Raw genomic sequence first — 24,760 nt, forward strand, 5'->3', positions numbered from 1 at the left:
ATGATGCAGTGGCATTCAAGGGTCACTGGAGTACAGAGGTAGCTCTGCTTTACAGTGTAGGAGATCCAGGATGGCTATTCAGGTGATTCCTGAGTGGGAGATCTGTTGAAGCCAGCATATTCAGCTCCAGGCTAGAACAAGAGCTGCTTCCAACTTCTTGGTCAGCATGAGAGGCTATAGCAAGTCACAGCAGGAAACTCCATGTGTGTGAAGGTTTTGCAGCTTAGGGATGGCTTCTTAAATAACAGCTCCAAAGTTAGGCCAGAGCACAGTGACTGAGGAAGCAGAAACCCTCAGGGCTTTCCCAGCCCTGCCAAGGACACAAGCATGAGAGCTACTGGATAATATAGTGGCTTTTGAAAACACTGAAAAGAGTCAAACTGCATATAAACTGTCTCAATTCTCTGCCCAAGCCATCATAATAATGGGATTGCCAGGGCTTATTCATGTCAGATAATAATACTGTTTAACATGGCCACTTCTTAGGACCCAAATATAATTCTCCATCTTGAAACAGTATGGGACAAAACTGGGCATTCCAAGACCTTGAGTATGGTATTTAAAGCCATGAGTAGCTGCAGTAGCATCTCACAAGAAGGCTGAAACTCATCCTGTCTGTGTCTGGGCTAAGCTGAACTCTGTTCTCCTTTCATTTATATTATTCTACAATCTTTTCTCATTTCTTGTCTTCCTCTCTACCACTTTCTTCAGTAAGCAACTGTGTTGAAATACTCCAGCCTCTCTGTTTCAGCCTCCTCCAGCTCTTACATCTTTCATATATGCTGGTTTTAACTTACTGAGTGAACGAACATAAGGACAGAAAACATTAAAGACTTGCATTGACTCCCTCTTCAGAATGCAAGTGTGTTAGGTATGAGTCTGAGCTTTGAGTTCAGGCCTGATCCTTTCCTGATTCCCAAACTCTCCCAGCTCTGCCTGGAGGTGGCAGGTGGCATGGTATAGATGGGGGACTAGGGACTGGGTCACTGGATGGTGGGTCTAAATTTGGATTTTTCTCTACATTTCAATGATATCCAGTTTGGCCTCAGCCCAACCATAATCATTATCCCAAGTCCAGACTTGGTTTCTTTACGTGTCTGGGTTGGCTATTTTTTTAGAGATGATAAACTAGCACATCGTATGTGTTATCTATCTTTTGTGATAAATGTCAAGCTGTCAGAATGAAAATATCACAAAAATCACACATGAAGTATTTGCATTTAAAAAAATCAACTCATAGGAATTTAAACAACCTTTCTGATAGTTCCATCATTTGCATCTGGTTAGCCAGGTATTGCCAATGTTTCCATTTCTGGAGTTGAAAAAACACAGCACATCAAAACTGAGTCATCAAACCAAAACAAAATGTATTTAACATGGTGCAACAGTCAATGCCATAAGAAATCACTATATAAGTATGCAGTTACATATAATCTACACATACTAGTATGACTTTACAAATCTCATATTGCATGTTGATACACACAGAACAGACTTGGGAGGAAGCACTTGTTGCTAGTCTCTCTGGGGTCTCAGTTCCTTACCTAATTGTAAGGTAGGGTGACACAACACTTTGTATTTGAAAGTGACTGTATTGCAATTGTATTGCATTCTCCTGTGAATCAGAGTGGACAATAATCTCCACCAGCTAAATGAGACAAAATGGTATGGACCTTGCTCAGCATATGACTACCCCTCATGGCATGGAGGTTTGGAAGGTGTCAGGTCCCTGGTGAGTCAGCAGTGTGGCCACAAGCTTCTTGGATCAGTCGCTGGCTCTCGGAAGGTCTCCAGCCAGGTCAGGAGGGCATCTCACAGCCAAGAGTGCAGTGTGTGCAGTGTGTTCTCTGTCAGGACCAGACACCTTCTGGATTTGGAATGGCTGGGACTAATTCCAGAGGCTGCTACACCGGATCCAGGGGAAGCCTTGTGGGAAGCGCCTGGAGCTCCAAGCAGGAGTGGCCAGTGGGGCTGGCTCCCAGCTGTACTCCCTGCCTGAGGCTGGCATGTCACTGCATCTCCACTGCAAAGGTGGCAGTGGGTTATGGGCCAAAAGCCCTCCCCAGGGCATACAGAAAGGTGAAAGATAATGTAGAGCAGTCCTACAACTGCTGTAATAGACATTGTGGGTGGAAGAGCTTCCTAACAGCTCCAGACTCTGTGTGGGAGGGTTAATACCATATTTACCTTTCCCTCTCCAGTCTCTCTCCCTTTGTCAAGCCAGTGCTGTGCTGAGCTAGAGGTAGGAATGAAACAACCACAGACCTACAGTCCTAAAAATAGTGGCACTAACAGGGCACTGATCTATATTATGGGTCTCAACAATTGCTAACAAGGGTGGAGCTGGACAAGGTTAACTACAGCTGGAAACACAGCAGTGCCTCTGTTGCAGACCAGGCAGGGCAAGGTGAGCGAAGGGCGTTTTCCTTGATTGGTGTATGTTGTTGCTCCTGAAACAAAGCCCTCAGCACTTCTCAGGGGTCTAATAATTTGTGGCTATGTGAGCAGCCAGTGACATTTGTGCCATGACAACCTTCCTTTTGCCCAGTTACACCATTAAATATATCCTCACTGACAAAGCCCCAGAAAAACTGGAAAGCAGAAAGGAGAGAATTGAAAAAAAAAAGATGAGGGTAAAGTGAAAGGAAGAGAACATGAAGACAGGAGAGAAAGAATGACAGAAGTGGAGAAAAAAGTTTTGGGAAAACATAATAATAAAAAAGCACCTTGTTTGGGGTTTGCAGGAGGTGACTCAGCACCTGCAGATCTGAATTCTCCTTCTGACTTGACTCTGGCTGGCTGCATGCCTTGTGCCTTGCTCTATTTGAGTTTCTTACCTTGCGATGCATCCAAGAGGGCAAATGTATTGGCAAAGCACAGGCTTTAAAAATCCTCCAGCAGCCACAGCAGTCAAATGTGACTGAAACATAAAAAAAGACTGAGGGAGGGATGGGAGGAGATGCAGGGAACTGAGGAGCAGAGAAAGGGTGAGGAGTGAAAGAACGAGAGGAATCGGAACAGAAGACTAGGGAGAGCAGCCAGAGGGGAAGAAGCTCCTGGAAATGAGGTTAGCTGTTGGTCAGAGTGATTACATCCTCTTGCAATGGCAGGGGGAAGAGCTGAAGCTCAATCTGCTGACCTGGTGTGGAAACTGATGGTTGCAGGCTCTCCATTGGTGGCACCTCTGCAATCCCTGTTCTGGGACAAAGGAGCCAAGTAACCATGGAGATCTCTCACAGAGAGGTTTCTAGACAGGAGGAACGCCTGACATAGAAATGTTGCCTGTCCTGCCCCTCCGGCCTGTGCACAATCAGGACGGGGAAGAATCGGGCATCGTGGTAGGTTGGAGGGCTCTCATTGACAGCCAGCTGGCTGGAGTAGGAGCAGCACTGCTCATCCTGGCAGGCCCGGTCTGCAATGCTGCTGCTGCGGCTCCTCCAAAGGCCCGTCCTGTGGGAGCCATGGATGCGGCAGAGGGAGAAGCGGCTAGTGTTTAGCGAGAGGCGGGAATTGCCACTGCAGCTGTGGAAAGCATGGCGTGAGAAGATGGAGGAGGTGCTGGAGGTATGGTTGCAGCGTTCGCAGCCGTGGGCCACCTCGCCGTACCGACACACTGTGTAGCTGTTGTAGGCTGGGGAGTTGGCCAGGTCCATGAGCATGGCCTCTGAGTAGCTAGGGATCAGCTGCCGGTTGGTGCAGATGTGCCACTCCAGCTCGGTGCTGTCCTGTGTGGTGTCTCGGGGCATGCGGTACCGGTACAAGGGCTCCTCTGCTGTGGTGGGTGCTGTATACTCCAGGCCTAGAAGCTTCTCCACATGGTAGTGGACATAAGCAGTCCGATACTCTATGAGCACCCTGAGCGGCCATGAGATCATCAGGATAGCTGCCACCCAGAAAGCATAGTGGGACACATACCACGGGAGGTGATCTGGATCTCCATAGGCCATCATAAGCTCTTTAAAATCCACATTTTTGAGCTGCATGCCTTCCCTCACCTCCATGTAGTCATCCAGCCCCTCAATTTCTGTGAAGAAGTGAGCTCTCTGAGTCAGGTAAGAGTTTTCAGACTCAATGTTGGCAAAGCTGAAGCACTTGGTGAACCTCAGCTTGGTGGCTGTATAACTCTCCAGGCCTAGGAGCTCCTTGGAGATGTCCTTGTACCCACAGTGAGAGTAGTCAAATTCAGCTTCAGCCACATGTGTGTTGACCCTCTCATGGTAGACCTGTGTGGTGGTGTAGGCATCCCCGTTGCGGTAGCGGGTCACCTGCCGGGTTCGCCGTACAAAGTGGTAGCTGATGGCCTTCCACCAGATGCACGGAGTTGCTTGCTGCATGCGGTTGATGCATTCATAGACACTGTCCACGTCTGCTTTGTACTGCAGCTCTCTCTTGACATGGCAGTGCCAGCACTCCACCAGGTACACCACATACAGCATAGAGAGGAAGGCCAATGGGATATAGACATAGCCATCTGAGCACGGGCTGTCATGGTAGATCATGGACTTGCCCTTGAAGGAGCTATCGAAGCTGAGCTTGGTGACTCGGGCCAGCTGACACCAGGCTACTGCACCTAGGCAGCCATACATGAGGATGGAGAGGAGGAGGCATTTCCAGTGGGACTCTCGGCACATGCAAGCACTCAGTGACTGTTTCATAGGGCGTTGCTTCAATCACACCGCCGTGCAAAAGGAGAGAAAGATAAAAGAGAGCGAGGAATCTGTCAGTCAAGCTGCTTTGCACAACACCCACAGTGTCTCTTGTCTGTAAGACCCAGTCTGGCTTTGCTCTACACTGCCTGAGGACTGAGACACCACCCTACTTAATATAAATGTGAACATAAACAGAAACACCCTGCTAGGGACAGAGGGTTCTGGACAAAGCTCCTTCCTTGCTCATGGGTCTGGGAAGGAAGGTTGTTTGTGTGGCAGTGACTCACTGTGCCTGCACCCCACTCAGGGGGCAAGATAGGTCCTGATCTCCTTCTCCCTTGCCTGGGGACAGCATCATTTATGCACCTTGCCATCTTCTGAGGTCAAGAGGGTTTCACAGCAAGTGAACAGCCAAAAGTGTGGGTTTGGACTTGCCCCGCTGCTTTGTGAGTGCCCAGTGCCTGAGTTCCCATATGCTGCTGTTGAGGAGGCTCAAGAGCACTGTCTGTTGCACGGCTGCAGCCCCACACATAGTGACAGCACGGGCAAACCAGCACTTCATGGAGCTAGAGCTGCTGCCTGACTCAGAGCTGACTCACACCCAGCCCTGAAACCTACCAAATGATCGACACCATTTTCTTGGAGGTGAGCCATCAGGAAAATGACTAGATTGAAACACATTTAGTTGAAAAAATTGTCAAGATTACAGCACAATGCAGCATAGCTTCGGGCTCATTAGAAGACCAGCTCTGACCTAAATATCTACAAGATTAAGGGTTGGAGCTAAGAGTGTATGCATGAATATTTAAAACAGCACATCCCTCTCTTTTGAGTTCCTAAAGTCGAATTGGGAGTAGAGCCAGAGTTTGCACTCTTGTACTCCCACTTTGTCCCCTGAGACAGTGTGATTGCAGTTCTTATCCCAGCCATGGTGCAGTGAATCAGTTGCATTGTCATGCAATATTCAGCTATAGTGAAAAATGCCAGATCGAGCCAGGCAGCTAACGGAAATGGAGCTATCTCCCAGCAAAGAGCAGCAGCAGCATGAGTTACTTCACTGGCTGGCAGCTGCCTGTCTGTAGAAAGTGCATGAAGAGAGACCCCCTGATGCCCTAGCAGGTAATGAGGAGGGCTGTCTGAGTCCATTTTGTTACTGCCATCCTCTGCCTCTCCCCTAAATGAGGAAATGACAGTGAGAAAACAGATACACACTGATACTTATGCATCATCATGCCCTCTGCCGAGCCTGATTTCATGCAAAAATAGAAACACACAGTTACTCCTTCTCCCAAGGGGCCACCTCCAATGCATCAAACTGCTCCATAGATGCCAACAGATGCTAGGTTCAGGAAATGTCCTCTCTTTTTTCTCCACAGAAAAATTTCTCCCCTAGTAAAGCTTATCTTGGACCTACAGCAGTTAGGATTCAGTAAGTGATCTTGAACCAGCAAGGAATTTAAGGAGCAGCATCTTATGATTCATGAAATAATAGCACAGCACCACTAGAAAGAAGAGTTTGCTGTCCTCTGAATGAGATGGAAGCTTTGGCATCTAACCTTGCAGGGCTGTAGAATCAGATTTAATGCTGCTGCTTTTTTTTTCTGAGAGAGAAAAGCAATTCTAAGTAACTATATAGGGTTTTACAACACTGCAAAACTGGATTTCATGGGGTTTGGTTTTGATTTCATAGCTTTTAATCCGATGCTGTGTAAGTGCCGAGTAATTTTATTGATTTTAGGGAGCTACATCAGTATTCATCTGCAGGGACTTAGGGCAGAATCTGGCCCCTGATTCTTCCTGATGCATCCAGAAGAAATCTGTCAAGAATTTCAATTTTAATTCCAAAACTTCTTTTATGTGTGCACATGTCTGAATAAATAATAATTATTCTGGGCTGCATTCTGGCTGCTGTATTCTCTTTACAGCAGCTGAAATGGGTGTAAAAAAATGAAGTGGTTTATAAAGTACAAGCTTCTTAACTTCTGTAGGTAGAGCAGTGGAAAGACCTTAGTACGGGTGAGAATAAGGTTGTTTTTCCATTAGCCTTTTGCAAGCAAACCTTGAAGAAATCCACAACGTTGCTTCAGGCAGTCCCTACATCAGCTGAAAAATAACTATAGAAGTTTTGGGAGCGAAACCCTGAGTCTACATGTGGTTATAAGAGTTTCAACTCTTAAAACTCCTGTCAAATGCCCACTGCTCAGTCTCAGCGTAGTTACTGCTCCAATGTAGGCCTCTGCCCCAGCTGTACAATGGACTCCATGTCAGAGCCCCAGGCTCTCCTGACTTGTGGGAAATCCAATGGAAATTACTAGTTTTTTATTTTTGACATGGAATTAAGAGTTTTAAAGTGGAATAGTGATTGAAGAACATGGACTGTAATTAAGAATTGCGATGCTCTGCCCTTTTGTTTCCCTTCTGAGATGAAGAAAATGCTAAACATCTCTCTACTCCAGGCACTGAGATTATGCAGAAGAAAACAGCTGGGTAATATTCTAATACATTACTTCATGTTCACATTCAGGCTTTCCCAGGTACCTCTCATGTAAAATCACTTGTGGTTAATACTGTGAAGAATGCCAGTGGACCTAGCAAAAAATGCCCAGCAGTCAGTTTTAATGTGAGTGCTTAAGTAGTCCATGCAGCTCCACAAACCCCATGTTTTTCTGTGACTTGGAAGTGCTGTCAGCCTGTCCCTGGGCACAGCCATGTGAGAAGGCTGTCCCACATCAGTTAAAGCACCATTTGCCAAAGGCACTGAAATCCCACTGTCCCTTTATCTCACTTTTCTTGACTAACAAATTCTCTGTGGTCCAACCTACAACCCACAGGTTGGCTTCTGCCCAAGAGGTGATTCAACCAGCCCTGCTGGTTAGGGCAATCAGTGGCTATATCAGAGTGGGCAAATGCCTCCTAATGTGCTTATCTCTGTGAAATGCCATCTCACCTCTGGGGGATGAGATAGCTCTGGTTTCACCAGTCCTGGTGCAGCATTCAGCTGGGTTGGCAGTAGCTCAGAGGCTTGCAGGTCCAAGATGACATTTCTGCATGCATCTTCTGGAGGCACTTCAAAAATGGTCTTCGACCCACTGCACTGAAAGGGCTGTATCAGCCCAACCCAGGTTTTCCCCACTATTTTCACAGCAGCCTGTAAAAAAGGCAGCTTCTCTCCTCTTTGCATTAGTGAAGACATGCGAACATAGAGCCCACTGCCACATCTAATTCACACACCTATCAGTCCAGTCCAGCAGGGTCTTCATGTTCAAAACTCTTTGGTAAACACATCATTTTTTTTCTCCTGGCTTTTCTGACCCACCATATAATTCCTGTTGTTCTGAATAAAATGTCACTCTCTGCAGGTCCTGGGTTATAAAAGGATCTCTCTTCCAGGGTCTACCCCCACAGCTGTCATGCAGACTTCAAGTTCTGAACACATTCATCTGTCCTGTATGCTCTGATTTCTGATTCCCTTTGCTGAAATAATTATCTAACACAATTACACTATTAGAAACACTACTAGAGTGCTGGTAAGAAAAACATGAAATAGAACATAATTGCAATAAAGGCATCGCATCAGACATTCAAAAATCTAATAAGGAATATATCTTTTCGTCTCTCTCTGCATAACAAATTCACTAATATGGTAAACTAGTGGCTCTCAGACTTTATTAACACACCATCTCCTTGCAAGAATGACATTTGTGGTACTACATGGAATTCTCTCCTTTCCGTGCATAGTGCTGCACATCAAAAGAGGGCAAGCTTGTATTTCTGGATGAGTACAATAACTGCTTAAGGAAACTAGTAATTTCCATGATAACTTGGGCCAGCCAGGGAGCGGGAGTTGCGTCCTTTGAGGAATGCTGTGGGATCTGTGTTGTTTTGATGTGGAATAAAAGCATAACTCCTGAAAAATCTTAATAGAGAAACATAATTGAAGTAAGCAAAGACAGAGAGCCTGACAGAAAGCCAGAGCCAAACAGAGACTAGAATATATGGAGGCTTACTCACCAGGCACTTTGTTCATAAGCTAGGAATTGCAATTTGGGTCCCTAACCCAGATCAATAGAAGTATCCTTCATCTCCTGACTGCAGGCGGCTTTCCTTTGGGCTTTGCTTCCACCATTGACCTGAGGAACATCTGGGCAGATTAAATGAGTGTGGAAGTTTTGACTTTAGTTTTAGCTAGGCCTCAGTCTGACATAGATTAGAAGGGACAAGCAGCACCTGACTTAAGCCACCGGAGATATTTTGTATAATTTCGACATCAAATCAAGTATAAAAGAAGGTGTAGGTTCACACTGAAAAACAATAACCAAAAAATATTTTCCAAATTCTCTAGTAGATCTCAGCATGAATGAGGAAAATGCCATGAGTAAGAGGTGGCATGTATGGGGAGGGCTGTGGGTACCTGTGCTGTGAGTCTTGTGGAGAGGGACAAGGTTTATGTTAGCCCTGCCCTAAGCTGTCCCTGGCCCCAGGCAGTCAGTCAGTCCCACAGTGCTGTTCTGCATTTGCTTTGGGATTTTTGGCCCACCATTTCCAGAAAGCTCAGGCAAAGCAAAGGACTAGTGTACCACAAAAAATGAAGTCATCTCCATATCCTCCCATTGTCTGTTTGCTGTCTGGTGGTGTGGAGTGTTATGAGACACTAAATGATAGATGCTATTTAATTTGTTGCTGCAGTTGCTGGAAAATAGTCTGGAAAGCCCTAATTGCCAATGGAGAACCAGAATTTCAACTGACACCTGTAGCAGACAGGAGTTTCCAGGCTGGCAACATTTCAATTCTTTCTCCTTTCAGAAACTTTGTTTGCAAATGATAAAACATCCAGGCAGTGGCTGAAAGGGCAATTGCCTTCAAAGACGCCCTGGGATGGCAGATTCCCAAGATCAAAAGCAGGTATGCAAGGGCTGACTGGAGCCTCCCTTGCACGGGCACACCCACCCACTGCTCCTCCTGGCTCAACAGCATCCAGACCAGGTTCTGGCTGCAGCAACCGCAATTAAAATAATTCAAACGTGCTCTGTGTTTTAGGAGCATGCAGATTTGGGCTGTTAATCTTGATTACTGTAAAGGGGTGGAAGGAGAGAGGAGGTGGACTGCACAGCATAGCATGTCCCTTGCTTAGCATCTGGAGCCAAGTGTGCTCTGGTGGCAAGAGCAAAGGGCTGGTGCCCAGGGTTTTGGCTCTCTGACCCATCACTTGACTCCTCACAAGTGACCAGATTTAAGACACTGGTAGGAAAGTTGTAGCTGATAACCATCCTATGTGAGCCTGCAAGTGACTGCATTGGGGGTGGCTAAGAATGAAAAAAACTACTTTCCCTCAAACCCTGATTTTTCCTTAAAAGGTGTGTTTGAAATGTGACACTGACGCTAGAGAACCAGAGTAACATGTTTGTGGAAAAGCAAATTGTGCTTGTGACTCTAGATCCCCTCTCTTTTGACTAGTACATAAGAATGAATTAATTCCCCAAGGTCCAAGTTGAAGTTGCCTGGCTATCCCAATTCTTCCAAAGGAGCTGCTTTCTTAGCAGGAGGAGGAAGTGCCACACTGCTACAATCAGTGAAGCCCAGACTGATCCAACCAGCCCAGGTTTTTGAGTGCCTAACTTGAAACTCTGGTGCCTCTGTTTTACCAGTGCTGGCCCACTGCTTTTGCTGACGTCTGGATACAGACATGCCTGATAGCAGGACTCACCCACTAGCCCTGTGGCAGGGATCCTTATGATAGAATAAACAGCCAGACAGTTCTTTAGCACTTAGAAGTAGTCACAGAAATTTCTCCTACTAACTTTGAGAGGTTATGCTGTGTCAGGAAGGTTCAGCTTATATTACAACCCAAATTGCATTTACACTTTAAGACTGGGAGATACTGCAACTTCTCTCCATAGATTTTGTATCTCACAGGCAATAGAATTTCACACTACCATTCTATGTACAGCCCAAATACTAGTGCCTAGTAAAAGCTCATCTTCTTTAAAGACACTCTGCTTTAACCAGTAGCCTGAAAGAAATGAAGACGGTCCAATCCCCTTTGTAATTTGTTCTGGTGATGAAATGTTATTGCCATTGTAATTTTGTCTCACTTCAGCCCCCCTTCATGGAATGAGGAGGCCCATTGTCCAAGTAATGAAAGACACCTTTCATATGACTGCCTTCTCTCTCTGAAGATACTTCTCCACTCTGACATCTCTCAGCCTTCTTTTTGACAATTTATATGAGCCAAGGTCTTCCAGTCCTTCACTTCACTGCTCTAGCTCTTTTTGGTGCTCTTCTCTCTCTTCAGCACTTTGAGGTCCTTCTTAAGTCTGTACCCTGCAAGTAAATACTGGACTTCAGCACTTATTTCACTGGCATCACACCAAAACATAAAACCACCTTCCATTTCCACTCAATCCCCCTTTTTACTATCTCCAAGACTTTCACTAGTAGATTTCTGCCTAGCAACATCCCAGGAGTTCATGTTCAACGACTCACTCACTTGGCTCCCAGGTATTTTTTGAGTCACTGTTTCTGAGCACAGCTAAAGGGTTGGCTGCATTCTCCACTCTGAAATGTGTATCTTCAGATTTGGCTTTGGATTCAATAACTAAATTATCAAATGAAGCAGAACCCTAAGGAGAACTGTGCTTGTCTTTTCATTACAGACCTGCCTGCTAATGTTTATGCCAACTGTAAATGTTACCAGCAGTAATTTTATGCTTAATTCCAGTGGATAGTGTCAGATCTGGTAATTATTCCTCCACAACTCTGCCAGTCTAATGGCTAAATACCTCATTAACTTATACAAGACAACTGTTTTCACAAAGCTAAGTGTCAATCATAAAAACCAGGCTGTAAGTGTAATGTGGACACTGAGGTGCTCCTCACACTTCCTGTGCTCACTGCCAGGCATAATTGCACATGCAGTTCTGCATACAATACTAAGAAAAGTCATCTCAAAGCTTCAGTAGGGCACATTATCACCTAGCTTGCTGTTCCTGTCTGCTCTTCATCAGTAGCTGTATTTTACTCCAAAAGTACCTGTGTATCAGTGTGGGCTTGAAACACCTCTTTTTCTAGCTGCCTCAGTACTGCTTTCAGTATGCAAATGGTTATGGCGACAATGGCAAACTTCTTGTTTTGTGCCCTCCTGATTTTGGCAAAATAAATTTGCTCTGAAAGTTGCCAAACTGACACTAATAGAAGTGGGGAAAATTGTCTGGGATGTCCAAAGGATGTGCACCAAAATATTTTGGAGTCCTATTCTTTAAAAATTTGGTCTATAATTTTGCCTTTTCCTTGCTATTTCTCCATAGCTTTCTATTGACAAAATGACTTTTCCCTCTTCTGTCAGCCTTCTTCAGACTCCTTCAAAACTTCAGCATGAGCTGTATAAGCAGAAAACAAGCTGCCACTGCATGAATTTATTCTGTTTGTTTTGTGGACAGTTTGGGCCCCAAGTCTGACTATTTGTGTCTGGTTTAAAGACATATCTGTGTTCCCCAATTTCAAAAGCATTAATTGGGGAAATCATGCCAAAAGCATTTTCTGTCCTTTTAAACCCTATGTGTGTTTGTCCTTGGTGGCTGACCTCAATACCTGCAATTTTGCTGAAGCAAAATGCTATTATGTCTAAAATAAAAGAATGAGAGAAAACAGGGAGTAGCAAAGACATGGCCTGAATGGAAATAGAGAAGTGAGGGTGAAACATGGAAGGTGAGAAGAATTGGGAGGAGGGAAAAAGATAGCCAAGACACGCTCCAAATGCCAGTGCTGAGGCAGGGCACTGGCAGGTCAGGACAGAGACCAGCCAGCCTGGGCACGGGCAGGAGGGAATTAGGCTCAGAGAAAGGATCTGGGTGAGGATCAATGGAGGAAGCACTGATTTTGACAGCACCAAAGCACTGTATAAGCCAGCAGTGCCCCCAGGCCATCTATGACCTGGAAGGCAGCTACTCCTGAATGGCTGCTTTCTCTCTGCTGGGAACTTCTCCAAAAACCAGATCTATGCCTCTATCTCCTCTCCACAGCCTGGGGGGTGGGTTAAGGCTGTGCTAAATTGGACCAGGGATTTGCAGGGAGGTGACAGGATGCTGCAGGGCTGATGCTGCAACTGTGCCTCAAGCAAGACTGCGGCATCACAGCATGCTCCTGCTCTCTGCCAAGACTTGGCTTTGGGGCTATGGGGTGTCTTTAACTGTCTTCAACAGGAAGACAACCCTGCAACTTAGGATTACTCATGTAAGCAGTCAACCTTATATTTTTATTTTTTACTTCTTTTACTTAGCAAGAATAATCTTCCTGTCCACAGGGAAAAAAGAGTGGGAGAAACACTAACAGAAGACTGGATGAACAGATAAAATTAGGGAAGAATGAAGAAAAAATGGTGGATAAATTAAAACCAGTCATAAATGAATTTGTCTCTGTGCATTTATGCTTGTGACTAAGGGGAAGGAATAATCAATAACCACAAGTCATACACTTTGGCACCTGGTGACCTGCCTGTATGAAAGCAGAATCTTCTTTCTAATGATGAGAGACTCCTCCATCTTGGTCAGGTCAGAGCAGTGGCTAATGTTCCACCTCCTGCTGGACATGGCAGGACATAACACAGAGAGGATCACTGAGTACTTGCTAGAGAAGCCCTAGGCTGTGCTGTGAATCATAACTGAGATGAGCCCTGACACCATGACCAGCCTCTGGTGCTGAGAAAGGCTTCACCATTTCTGCAGTGAACAGGGATGATGCAAGGAGAATGAGATTTCTAACCACTGTTCCAAAGCAGCCACAACAGATGTGGGTGCAGCCATCATCTTCCAGTTCCTGAGGCAATCCCAGTGTTTGGGGCAGCCAGAGAGAAGACAACTGCACAAGTGTCAGTCTACAACCTCTTACTGCTTTCCAGGGCCAAATGAACTCCTAGGTTAGAGACTAATTAGTACACTGAGGAAGGAGCCTGAAGGGCTATGCTAAACCAGACATTGGTGTAATGGTGAGTAGAAGTGCTCCTCCACCATGTGACACAATCTGGGCACTGCATGGGGTATCAGTAATAAGGCCTGGTGAGGGAAAAGGGAGATATTACAACAGTCATCTCATCAATCCCCTCCTGGGAAACCCGAAACAAAATTTCTCCTGCCATCCATCTTGAACGGCAAGAAGCCCATTACCCCTAACTCATGCTGAGCCAGTAGCAAGTGCTCTCAGCATGGCTGCACAGCAAAGGGGGAAAGGGAAATAAAAGGGATAAAAGGCAACAGAATAAAGCCATTTTGCATCAAAGATAATTTTCCTCCAGTCCCTGAACACATAGCACATTGGTTGCTGCTCGTATATTTCAGATGCACCATTTGCTCCTGGGCCACAAAACTCCTGTGAGAATGAAAACTTCCTGCAGGCGGAGGCCATGATGTCAATGCAGAGCAGAAATGCTGTTACTAGGCTTGAAAATAATAGCCTGCATGCACTCCACGTGTTTGTAGCATCACTGACTCAGACACTGGCTTTGGCAACTGCCCTCCTGTGGTGAGCAGGGATCGCCTGGTTCCTCATTTTAATCCCTGTAGAGATTTAATCTCCTCCTTCCATCAGCAGAGCTGTCAGGGGGAACAACTCAGGGTAGGAAGATACACAAAATGGTAGCTTTAAATCCTCTCCCCAGCAGATTCTATTGCACGACAAGTCAAAACTATGAAAAGACACAAATATTGCTGATCCACCGGAACTTCAGATGCTAGGACACCCCTCAAAGACCAAACAAAGACAGAGTGTTATTTCACAACATTCACCTTCAGGAATTCTAGCCAGCATCTGAAGACGAGGAAAGCAGAGGTCGGCACAGAAGGAGCCTGCAGTCTTCTAAAATGTCAGATTCAGCATCAGCTCTTGCAGGATACTTCTGAGTTTTTCAAGCAGAAATAAAGGAAATCTCAGAAAGAAAAGACATGTGGATTCCAGACAATATAGATAGTGCTCATTGCAGCAGGATGGGAAAGCCACTCACTAAAATACAAGGGTGCATATGTGAGTGTCATGAAGAGTTTGGCCCTGGACACATCCATGGGTGACACTTCGTACGCTGCACCCAGGAAAGCTGCGCAATTTCATTTTCAGTACCAAGGAATCCTAGCAACAAAATGGTCACCACTTACAAAATAGAAATTAGAGCTATTCTAGGGGCAGCTTCTTACAAGATCACAAAAATGCTGCACTAACAAAATTACTGCTTTTTCACCAAATTGCTGATGTTGCTGCCACTGGCTTTTGACTCAGTAACACAAAGAGCAGAGGATTTTTCTCAGTAGCGCCAGTGCTGGGTATGAGTTCATCAGGAAAGAAACAATGGGATTCAAGCTGCCTCAGAGCAAGAGAGTAGCTCCATAACAGTTCTTTTTCTACACTTTAAGTACTCATCATACTTAGTTCACATTGCCTACTTCCCTGCTTTGAATATTGATGGTTTCTAACAGACACGGGATAAATTTTACAGGTATTAAAACATGGCTTACCTCAACACTTATCAGTTAACTGATAAAAGCATCACACAACCTCAGGAAAGCTCCTGGGATAAAGTCCTCAGCCACTGTCAGATTAGTGAGACCAAGTGATTGACATGAGTCATAGCTGTGCCACTCGGTATTTTCCACTTGCTCCCCACCACAGCCAGGCCTGCTGCATGGAGGTTTCCAGGCAGGTGCCCCTGCCCCTGCTCCCACACTGCAGGGAGATCCTGAAAGGGCAGATGGCAGCATGCATCCATCCATTTGTCCTGTGGCTGCAGAGTGCAGTGGTCCTCACCTCGGCAGGAGCAAGCTCCAGTGTACTCTAGCCTGTGAACACCAGACCCAGCTGCATGCACTCTTGGCCAAGCTGCAGGTAACACAAAGGTGCCACAGGCCCCCGGGTATTAGCTAGGTGCAACTTCCGGACTGGTGCACTGGTGTTACCAGTGGCTTTGCTGAGATGAAGGGAAAACTGACACCAGCCAAGGGGGAGGGATGGTGGGACCAGTTACCACTGCTTCAGTCCAAGAGGGATGGAGGCAGTGGGGAGGAGTGGGGTAGAGTAGCTATCTGCCAGCCTCTATGGGCTTGGCAAAGTCTCAACTGGGTTCAACAGGAATCTTGTAAAACCTGCTTCTCCCTCACCTTCACACAGAAGATGCAGCTCTCCAGAGGTGGGCGAGGAGTGAGCAGGGAGAGGAGGTTGGCAGTGCTCAAGCGTGTGTTCTCCTGTGCTGTGCACATGATCAGCCTGCAGCAGGGGATGTTTGTGCCATAGTTCAGTGGTGTACTAAAGCTTGTCTGTTCCCAATTCCAGGACCCTAGGGTGACCAATGCTCTCATCCTTGAGGAGCACATCCTGTGCCTGAGTGTTCTCACCATTGCCACAGGTCTTGGGTGTCCTTATTGACCTTCTCTCAGCCTCAACATGGGTAGAGAGGGACTGACCTGAAGCCAACCTGGACAACAGCCTAGACTAGTTTCTCTGGGGGGCGAGCAGGAGACCATGAAAGACAGCCTTGTGAGGAAGAAGCTGAAGCAGTGTTAGTTCCACACCAGCTATTTGCAGCCTAATAACTGCATGCTTCTGTTTAGAGACTTAATAAATGAGAAAAATAGTTCATTATTATTAATACCTGTTTAATCTTTGCTTACTTTAAAGGAACCATGAGATTTAAATGGAGGATACAGAAGCAGCTCTCAAGTCCTCAGAAGAAACATGATCTAGGACTGATTCAAGATCCAGTGAAGTCTGGGGAAGTCTTTAAAAGGGAACTGGGAATGAAACTTTGCCCAGAACCATGACATTTTGTTTTTATTCTTATTTTCACTTATTTACAATGCCATCCTTTTATCTAGTAAAACCAGAACAACATGGCTCTGTGATTTGACCTATCAACCCTCAGCCTTCCCTTTGTGACCTCCCAGTTGGAGGCTGTCAGCCACACTTCAGAAGAGGGACTGCTAGCCCATGGTGCTGGGCTGCTGCAGTTCAAGCTGTGACCATGCCAGGTGCCTCGTGCTGCTGAGCTGGGCATCCCTTGCAATAACATCCAGCCACTGCTCAGGCTTCAGCTGCTCCATCAGATCTGGCAAGTGTGTTTCCCCCTCTGCACTCTGCTGAACACAGCTGCGACCTCAGCACTGTCAGGTTTTTATAAGGGTGTTGGGGTTAAGATGAGGTAGTAACCTAGCAGGTAATATTTTCTTGTGAGAAACAAGTTTTCATCATAAATGCAACTTCTCTCTCCCCCTTGCTTCTCTCTGTGACACGTTCTGCAATAACATGACAGCACAGCAGGTGAAAACTTCACTGGAATTTCATTTAAACACCTAATGGTTAAAAGGGATCCTGGGAGCCAGGACACCTGGCTTTTATTTCTTGACTTGACTTTGACCCATGTCATGGTGCTAGCATGCCTTTTTCTACCTCGTGAAGACACTGAAAAAACAGCATTTATAAAGTGATTTCACATGGGCATTGCAGCAGCACTTGCAACGAAGGCACCTCATTTACATGTGAGCTGTTGCATCTTGCCACATTGAGTATCAGCTGGTGGGAAGTAGAGGATTTAGCTCCTGCCCTGGCCTGCTAACAAGCTGCCCCCCTGCAGAAGACCATGGAACATCTCAGGCCTGAAGACAGACTGTCATCCCCATCCTTTCAGCACATGCCCTCACTATCCTCCTCCTCCATCAGGTACTGGCACCTCTGGGTGGCCACTTCAGCCCCAGGCAGCCATGAGGGAGTTCTCTTTTTGTTGGTCCTCAGAGGGACCCTCATATAGCAGGACACTACTGGCAGATGCTACCAGCCCAACCTCCATGATGCTCTGGACTCCCTCTGCCCATTGCAGGGTCAGGGAGATGGCATGGCTTGTGCCTGTGGGCGTTCAGGCTCTTCTAGCTCTTGTCCTCGAGCACACACTATGCTGGTTTGCAAAAGATACTCAAATTAAGATGCCGATGCCGTGTGCTGAAACACTTTTGTTACCATACTCATCCATTGATCAACTGGATTCCCAGTCCAGCTTCTAAGGGCAATCAATAACATGGGAATGAAGAAGACCTCCAGCCATAAGTGCTTCACCACATCATGACCTGCAAAAGTCTCTGACTGATCCTACTCTCTTCCCTGGTAAGGTCAGGTTATTCAGACTCCACATTTGCAAGTCACCTCAAATACCTACCCTTAGCTTCCTTGCCAGGAGTGTGACCCTTTGTGATCTGCTCTTTGCCCTTTGGTGTCAGCTTCTGCCTTGCTGGTCCCTGCTCTCCCCAGCTGGCTGTTTCCACTCATCTGCTGGAGGCCCAGAATTATCAGTCTTTCTTTAACAAGGCCTCAGCTGGCTGAATGCTGAACTGGGATATGCAACACCTCAGCTGTATAGAAACCATGCTACATCTGAGTTGGGATTCTCTGTACATCATTCACCTCATGTAAAGCCCTGGAAGCCAAAAGTTCATGCATTTCATGGGGGTGTGAGCCCCTTTCATCCTCTCCTGGTGGCATGTGTGGCACCTTGAGAGAGCCTGCCAGTTACAGCAGACACCGTTTCACAACCTTAACTCCACACTGGGAGGGCTGCCAGCCTCCTGGTGCTGCTGAGCTACTCGTGCCATGTGCAGCCAGGCTCCTCCATCCTTCCCACTCACCATCTGTCCTGCCCATTTGAGGCATATTTCTTCCTTGTTTTTATGGCTGCAGAGATGGGCTGTGGGCAGAGCAGCCAGTGCTCAGGGAGGAGCTGACATGGGTGGCTGTAGGAGGTAGCCTTGACCCCTGACCTGCCTTGTGTGCTGCTGTTGGCAGAGACTTGTCTGGCTCCACTGCAGCTGTAACACATATATCCCCACTATAACACATTGTCAGCTCTTCTGTACAGTGCTGCTTAAATGCAGTTACCCCATTAGACTTTTGTGGAGTTAATAAAGCTGTTACAGCAACTGTGACCTCAAAAAGTTTCATTATGTCCTATTTTTAACTTTACAGGCCTTAAGTGCAGAGGAGCACAATGAATGACTCGAGTCTGAAAGTGAACTATATTTTCCATTATTAGAACTTAAAAACTAATTAACTACTTAACTGTGCTTTTCCAAAAAGTAGAATTATTCTAAGTGAAAACTCAGATGCAGCCTTAAATACAGTATCATGACAGTGTCACTGTAGGGCCTTACAGTACTGATGATAGCTCAGCAGTCACTCCTTTTAGTGTCAACTCACAACCATATGCTAAGACATAGCTAGAAACAAGCCCTTCTCACTATGGATGGACCACTTGAGGATATTTCAATCCTTTTATTCTCTGTTTCCACCATGTCCCTGGTCACTGGCAATGATTTGAGCTATTTTCTTCCAAGGCACAGAAACACGTGAGAGGAAACAAAGTGCTCCATTCCCAGGGAGAAGATACCTCCTACCTCACTTCTTGCAATGACTTGCACGGATTGACATGTATCCTTGGTATCCACACGTCTTCTTGAGGGATATCATCATCTGGGGTCTCAGAAGTGAGAAAGGGAGAACAAGGAGAGTATTTGGGGGTTCACAAAAGTGTGCAAACCCATTGCTTTTCTGCTGCTATGAGGTGACTGTCTCTCCACCTGATAGAACAGCGTTAGGAACCAGGTCTGAAGGGGCCCTACCACCGAGTCACCTAGTCTGTCCCTTTCCCATGAGGCAACATCATATATACTTAAGAGCTATCTACCTAAATTGTCCTTATAACCCTCCAGTGGCAGAACTCCATGACCTCCGCAGTTGCTCCAGCCCAGTGCTTCATTGAGAAAATTCCCTTGCTGGCTGGATTGGGAAAGTCAGCTAGAAGGAGAAACGCACTTCAGTCTCAGCCTCAGTGGTGAGGAGCACTGTTTCTTGGAGAGGACAGAAGACTGCCTGTAGAAACCCATACAGGTGGAGCCAAGGCTGCCCTTCAGAGCTCAGATACATTCATTTGACATTTCCTATCCTTTTTAAAACCCTTGACAGTTTCTCATGTGAAATGGAGAAGACAGACAACTCCAGGGCACAAAGAACAGACACATAATCAGAACATAAAGTGGGACAACGAAAAGAACAAAAGCAGAAAAAAAGAGGCGATGCTTCAGCATGGATATTCTTATGACAGAATCTGCAATGCAAATACTGCCTGGAACTGCAGGATCATGAAAAAAGGCTTTCCAGTTTCTTAGATGCCACTCCTAATGGACTTTTTCCTTTGTCTCTCTACAAGGGAAGTCACCTGGAACAAGGAATGAGGAGGACTCCTTGGTTTATGTCCGCGGAATAAACCAAGGGCAAGAGGGGAAGAAAGGAGCTTGTCCTGTTTGACCCTCACACAAGATGGGGAATATCATGCACTGCTTAAAAAAATATCCGTTTGGTTAATCATACTCACTGGGGATGGTGACAACCTTCCACCAGGCTAGCCAGCAGCCATCACTGAGGGGGTTAGCTGAGCAGGCCTTTTGCACAAGGTTTGGAACAGCTAAGGGGAAGGAAAAGCGAAGCTTCCCTGGGAATCATGCCTCACATTTCCTGCCCTCTTCTGGAAGTGCCTGTTAGGTGAGTGGCCTGTGCAGCTCTTGAAGGAGGAGGTTTACATGGGAAACAGCCCCTCACTGGAGATTGACAGCCAATGGTCCTTCTGCAATTTTTGCTTAAAAGGTGGTAGGAATTGTTAACCTCCACCACAGCTCCTGTGCTCTCCTTTCTCTCCATCCTGTGCACCTGGGCTTGTTATTCTTGATCATAAAAGTCTTAGGAATGACAAGTTTAAAGGAAGAGGAGGATGCCACAGAGGCAGGATGGTGCAAACAGGCTCCTGTAGATCTGCAAGGGAGTAAAGTTCATAAGACTGTGGAGATTTGCTGGTGAGGAAGGGGCTCCTATAGCAGGCCTGATAAATCTGAAAGGGTTGTCAGTCTTGCTGCCTCTACCACCTCTCATCTACCTGGGTACAACTCAGCCCATAGATGGGACAATTTAAAGCTTTAACTAAAGTTATTAAGGGCTTTATGCCTGGTGTTTTCAATGTCATAAAATAAGCCTTGATAAATAAAATAAATGTTGGGGGAAAGGGATAAAAAAGCTAGAAAACTAAATGGAGTCAATGCTTCAAGTAGAGGGTGTCTCTTCCTTTGGCACACTTAAGAAAGGTCCTAGCTATCTTTTGACTTGACAGTCTCTGAAACTGTAGGCTTAAAAACAAGCACTATGTATGTTTTCTAAACTTTTAACACCCTTTTAGTGCTGCTGTGACCACAAACAGCACTTTTCAAACAAGTTCCTGTTGCATTTCCCGGTGGCAGTAAGAGGCAAATGAGGCAGTTTTAAGTGGCCTCTCTCTTCTGTAAGGTCTCCATCAGAGAGATGACCATGGGCTTCAGGAACATCGACCCATGAGGTTTTCCCTTTTATTTAAATGGCTTAACTGATTACATTACATCATGCCCAATTAAAGTTCTTAAACATGAAAGAGAAGATAAAACCAGGCATGGACAAGTGCTGTTTGACTCTGCCAGTACAGACAATGCCCATACATATTTCAAAATGTTAAGTGGCTGCTGCTTTCAGCTTTCTTCAGTGATTACTTGGCTTTGGAAGCAAATAAATGATGTTTGCACTCATCAGTTTTGCTTTCCTGAGAAAAACCAAAACAAAACCTTGACTTCCAACTAAGTTTTAAAGATTTAAATATTTAAGGCCATTTCCCAATTGAGTTGTAAATTGGCAGAAATGCAGAGAAGTCACTATCAACTTTTCAGTGTAAGTGTAGGTTGCCACAGTAACAGCAAGAAAAATAGCCAGACCATTGCTTAACCAGGGCAGTACATAGCAGCAGGTTCTGCTATTTCAGAAAAGAAAGGCAACTATGTCTAGAGATCAAATCTACAGTAATAACTGTTGAAACATTTGGAAAAACACATCCTTTACATTCGCTCCCCTGAAAGGTCTTGATTCCTTTCCAAGAGAGTTGACGGGATGGTAAAATTCTACACTAATACCAAAAGCATGCCTGTTCCAGGTCATCCAGCTCAAGCAATCAATATCTCAATTGAAAAAAACCCAAACCAGAATACTGGCAGCTAATCTGAGGGCTTGTTCTGACATTCAGCAAAGTCAGCAGTCCTTGGCAGAAGAGGACAAGGGCCAGGGCAGGTAAATGAACTGCTGTGCTCCTTCCCACTTCAAAGATGCACCTTCACTTGTCTTTCTTTCAAAAATAAAAACCTAGACATCAGACACAGTCTCTGTTAATAACTCAGGGTTGTATCTCATATTATTATCCAACAAAGACAATTTTCAGTTATTGTTACCATTTAGGTCCATGCATTTGATCTAAGTGAAATCCATGAATGACAAGGCTGAACAGAGAAGCCCATGAAATGCCCATTTAATACCAACACTGAGCATTTACATGCAACTGTAGGTCCAGGTGCAAAAAGACTATTCACATAGTGATGGAGAAAGCAGGAGGAAAAGATCAGTATTGGAGGACTAAACTGTTAAGATACCACTGTTACAGGTGTTTTGAGAAATGGACTCAAATGTGCAAATGTTTATGCTGGAACAGAAGAAAAACTGAGAACAGGATGAGCAAAGCGAGATATAATGTGCTTAGCAGAGAGATCAAGTGCTTTCGTGTCTAGAAACGGCTTAGATGTTTTTATGGTGGACTTAATATGTTGGAAAGCCTTCAGTAGCTCCTGGTCCTAGACCAAAAAAATCAAAATCTCTTCCACCATTAACCATTGATTGATCTTCTGCAGAGCCGTAATTACATTGGGGAGCTCTACCGCTGGAACAGCAGCTGTATCCTGGATCCAGCCACAGCTCTTCGTGATGAACTGTGACGCAGGTGTTTAAAAAGACACTGAACAGGAGAAAACCCTAATTTTCACCTGTGGAGTATAGTTTTTCAACATAAGCTGCAAAGGCATTTTTAATTAGAAGTGGTTTCAAAACTGCTGTTTGGTTTTAGCCTAAGTATACTGCACCATCACAGAGGCTTTTTTGAGGCTACTGGATTTTGACTACAGGATTATGAGACTGTTGATGAACCATGGGACCTGTTAACAAAAGCAGTCTAACTGCACACAGCAATGTTCCAGGGCTGCTTTCACTTCTGCTTTCAGTCTTCTCTGCCTGCTTTAAGGATGCTCTCTGCACTCCTGGGAATGTGTATCTTTGTTTTAAACTCCATATTATAAAGAAAGTTCACTCACTTTCATGATCTGCACATGGATTACACATTGTAAATGACAGACCTGTCAAAACTGTTGGAAGCACAGGCTATTTAGGTATAGAAGAAAATCCCAGGCATTTCTGTCCCGAGTGTGCAGGATTGCACACACATTGTCACCTTCTGTCACATAGCCCTTCAGTTCTGTCTGGCCAATACCTTGTGGCTCAGAATTCTGTGTCAACACCCAGACTCATTCATCATTCCCTCTCTATGATGTGCAAGGCCAAAACAAGCGCTTCACAGATGATCTGAAAAAACCGTAATAACCTGTATTTTCTTCACTGTTTTTTACTGCAGATTAGGCAACAAGAGTGCCTAGGCCCCAAGGGAAAAGGAGAGGCATAACCTCCTGCTTTGCCCCAAAACACCTGAGAGACACAGATCCCCAGGCTACAAGCCCCCGTTAATGCTCAGTATGCCCCTCTGGCCACCTTCACCAGTGCCTCGCAAAGCTGCAGTCTTCTTGACCGTTTCACAGGTCCCAAGAAGGGGGTAGGCTCCCCTAGGCCAAACGCCACGGGGCTCATGTAGCCAAACTTGCACTGGGCTGGCCCGGTTTCCCCGCGATGCATCGTTTCGGTGCAGAGCCGCTGGCCCAGCCGCCGCCCGGAGCCCAGCAGCAGCGCACGGCTGGCAGCCGGGGCCCGTCGGTAAAACCCCGCACCCTGCGACCGCGGGGCTGCGGTCGCCCCGCCGGCGCGGGGCGCTCGGTGCAGCCGCGGGGGTCCCGCCGGCGGCCCCGGCACTGCAGGGCACGGCAGCGCGGCGCACCGCGGCTGCAGGTAGCCGGCTGGGCTGTGGCTGCGGTCCTCGGCTCTCCCCGCGTCGCAAACACCCCCAGTCGGGGCACCCTCCTCCCGCCGCGGCTCCCCGGTTTCTCCGCACGTCCCCACCGTCCCGCACCCCAGCCCCGCGGTGGGGCTGCCTTTGCCCCTCCCGGTGCCCCTCGGCCCGGCCCGGGGCGGACGCCCCCGCCGCCGCTCACCTCCTCCCGCACGGCGGCGGCGGCGGCGGCCCCCGGCGCGGAGGTGCTGCCCGGCCCGCTCTCAGCAGCCGCCTCGGCTTCCCCGTCCGAGGACATCCTTGGCCATCACCAGCAGTGGCGGCAGCAGGGACTGTGGGACCCCGGGACGGCGAAGCCCCCCGTGGGCCGCGTCCCGCGCCGTGGCTGGGGCGAGCCGCCCCCCGCGTCCAGGGCCGCCCTGCCGGGTGCTCCCGACTCCCTCCACCATCCCAGGCAGGCGGGCAGGAAGGGACGGAGGGAGGCGGCGGAGAGGAGGAGAGAAAGACGAGGCGGGGTGGGGGTGTCCCTGTCGCTCCCGGCTCCCCAGGTGGGCAGGCGAGCGCCCGGCGGCTCCCGACGCGCATCTGCGGCCGGCTGGGAGCTGCGAGGTGCGTCTCACCCTTCCCGGGGGACGACCTCCTAGCCCCTACCCTTCCCGGGGTATCCCCTCCTGTCCCCTTCTCGGGGAGAGCTTCGCTGCCTGCTCCCCGAGTGCGCCCCGCCCTCCGGGATGCGCCCTCGCCACCGGTCACCCCCGTCTCCGCGCATCTTCAGCGCCTCGGCTGCCCCCAGCGCAGCTTCGGGCACTTCTCACACTTTTGCCCTAACCCGCATTTTGCCCGGGCTGCCGGCGGTACGCGGCCCGGCAGCAGCAGTAGGAGCAGGAGAAGGCGGCGGAGGAGGAAGGGTGCCCCGGGGAAGTGCTCCAGCACAGAGGAGCCAGACAAACTTGCCCGGCGATGCCCCTCTCCGCTCCCTGGTCGCTGGACGCGCGCACCGGGGGCAGAGGGCAACGCTGGTGGGACGGAGCCCCGGGGCTGACCCAGCTTCGCGGCCCTGCTGCCCACTTTCACCTCCTTTTTCCCGGAG

General features: G+C 47.3%; 1 protein-coding gene across 1 annotated transcript; it reads right to left on the reverse strand.

The window, feature by feature from the left end:
- Nucleotides 1–1,347: 1,347 nt before the first annotated feature.
- LOC139673672 (transmembrane protein 151B-like) lies at nucleotides 1,348–24,366 on the reverse strand. The gene is made up of 2 exons (XM_071559449.1): nucleotides 23,873–24,366; nucleotides 1,348–4,664 (listed from the first exon to the last, which is right to left on the reverse strand). Exons 1-2 carry the CDS (start codon nucleotides 23,966–23,968, stop codon nucleotides 3,234–3,236), a joined length of 1,527 nt encoding a protein of 508 aa, XP_071415550.1. The 5' UTR covers nucleotides 23,969–24,366; the 3' UTR covers nucleotides 1,348–3,233.
- Between the last annotated feature and the right edge of the window lie 394 nt (nucleotides 24,367–24,760).

Source organism: Pithys albifrons, chromosome 6, assembly GCF_047495875.1.
Source record: "Pithys albifrons albifrons isolate INPA30051 chromosome 6, PitAlb_v1, whole genome shotgun sequence".
Classification (NCBI taxonomy): Eukaryota; Metazoa; Chordata; class Aves; order Passeriformes; family Thamnophilidae; genus Pithys; species Pithys albifrons.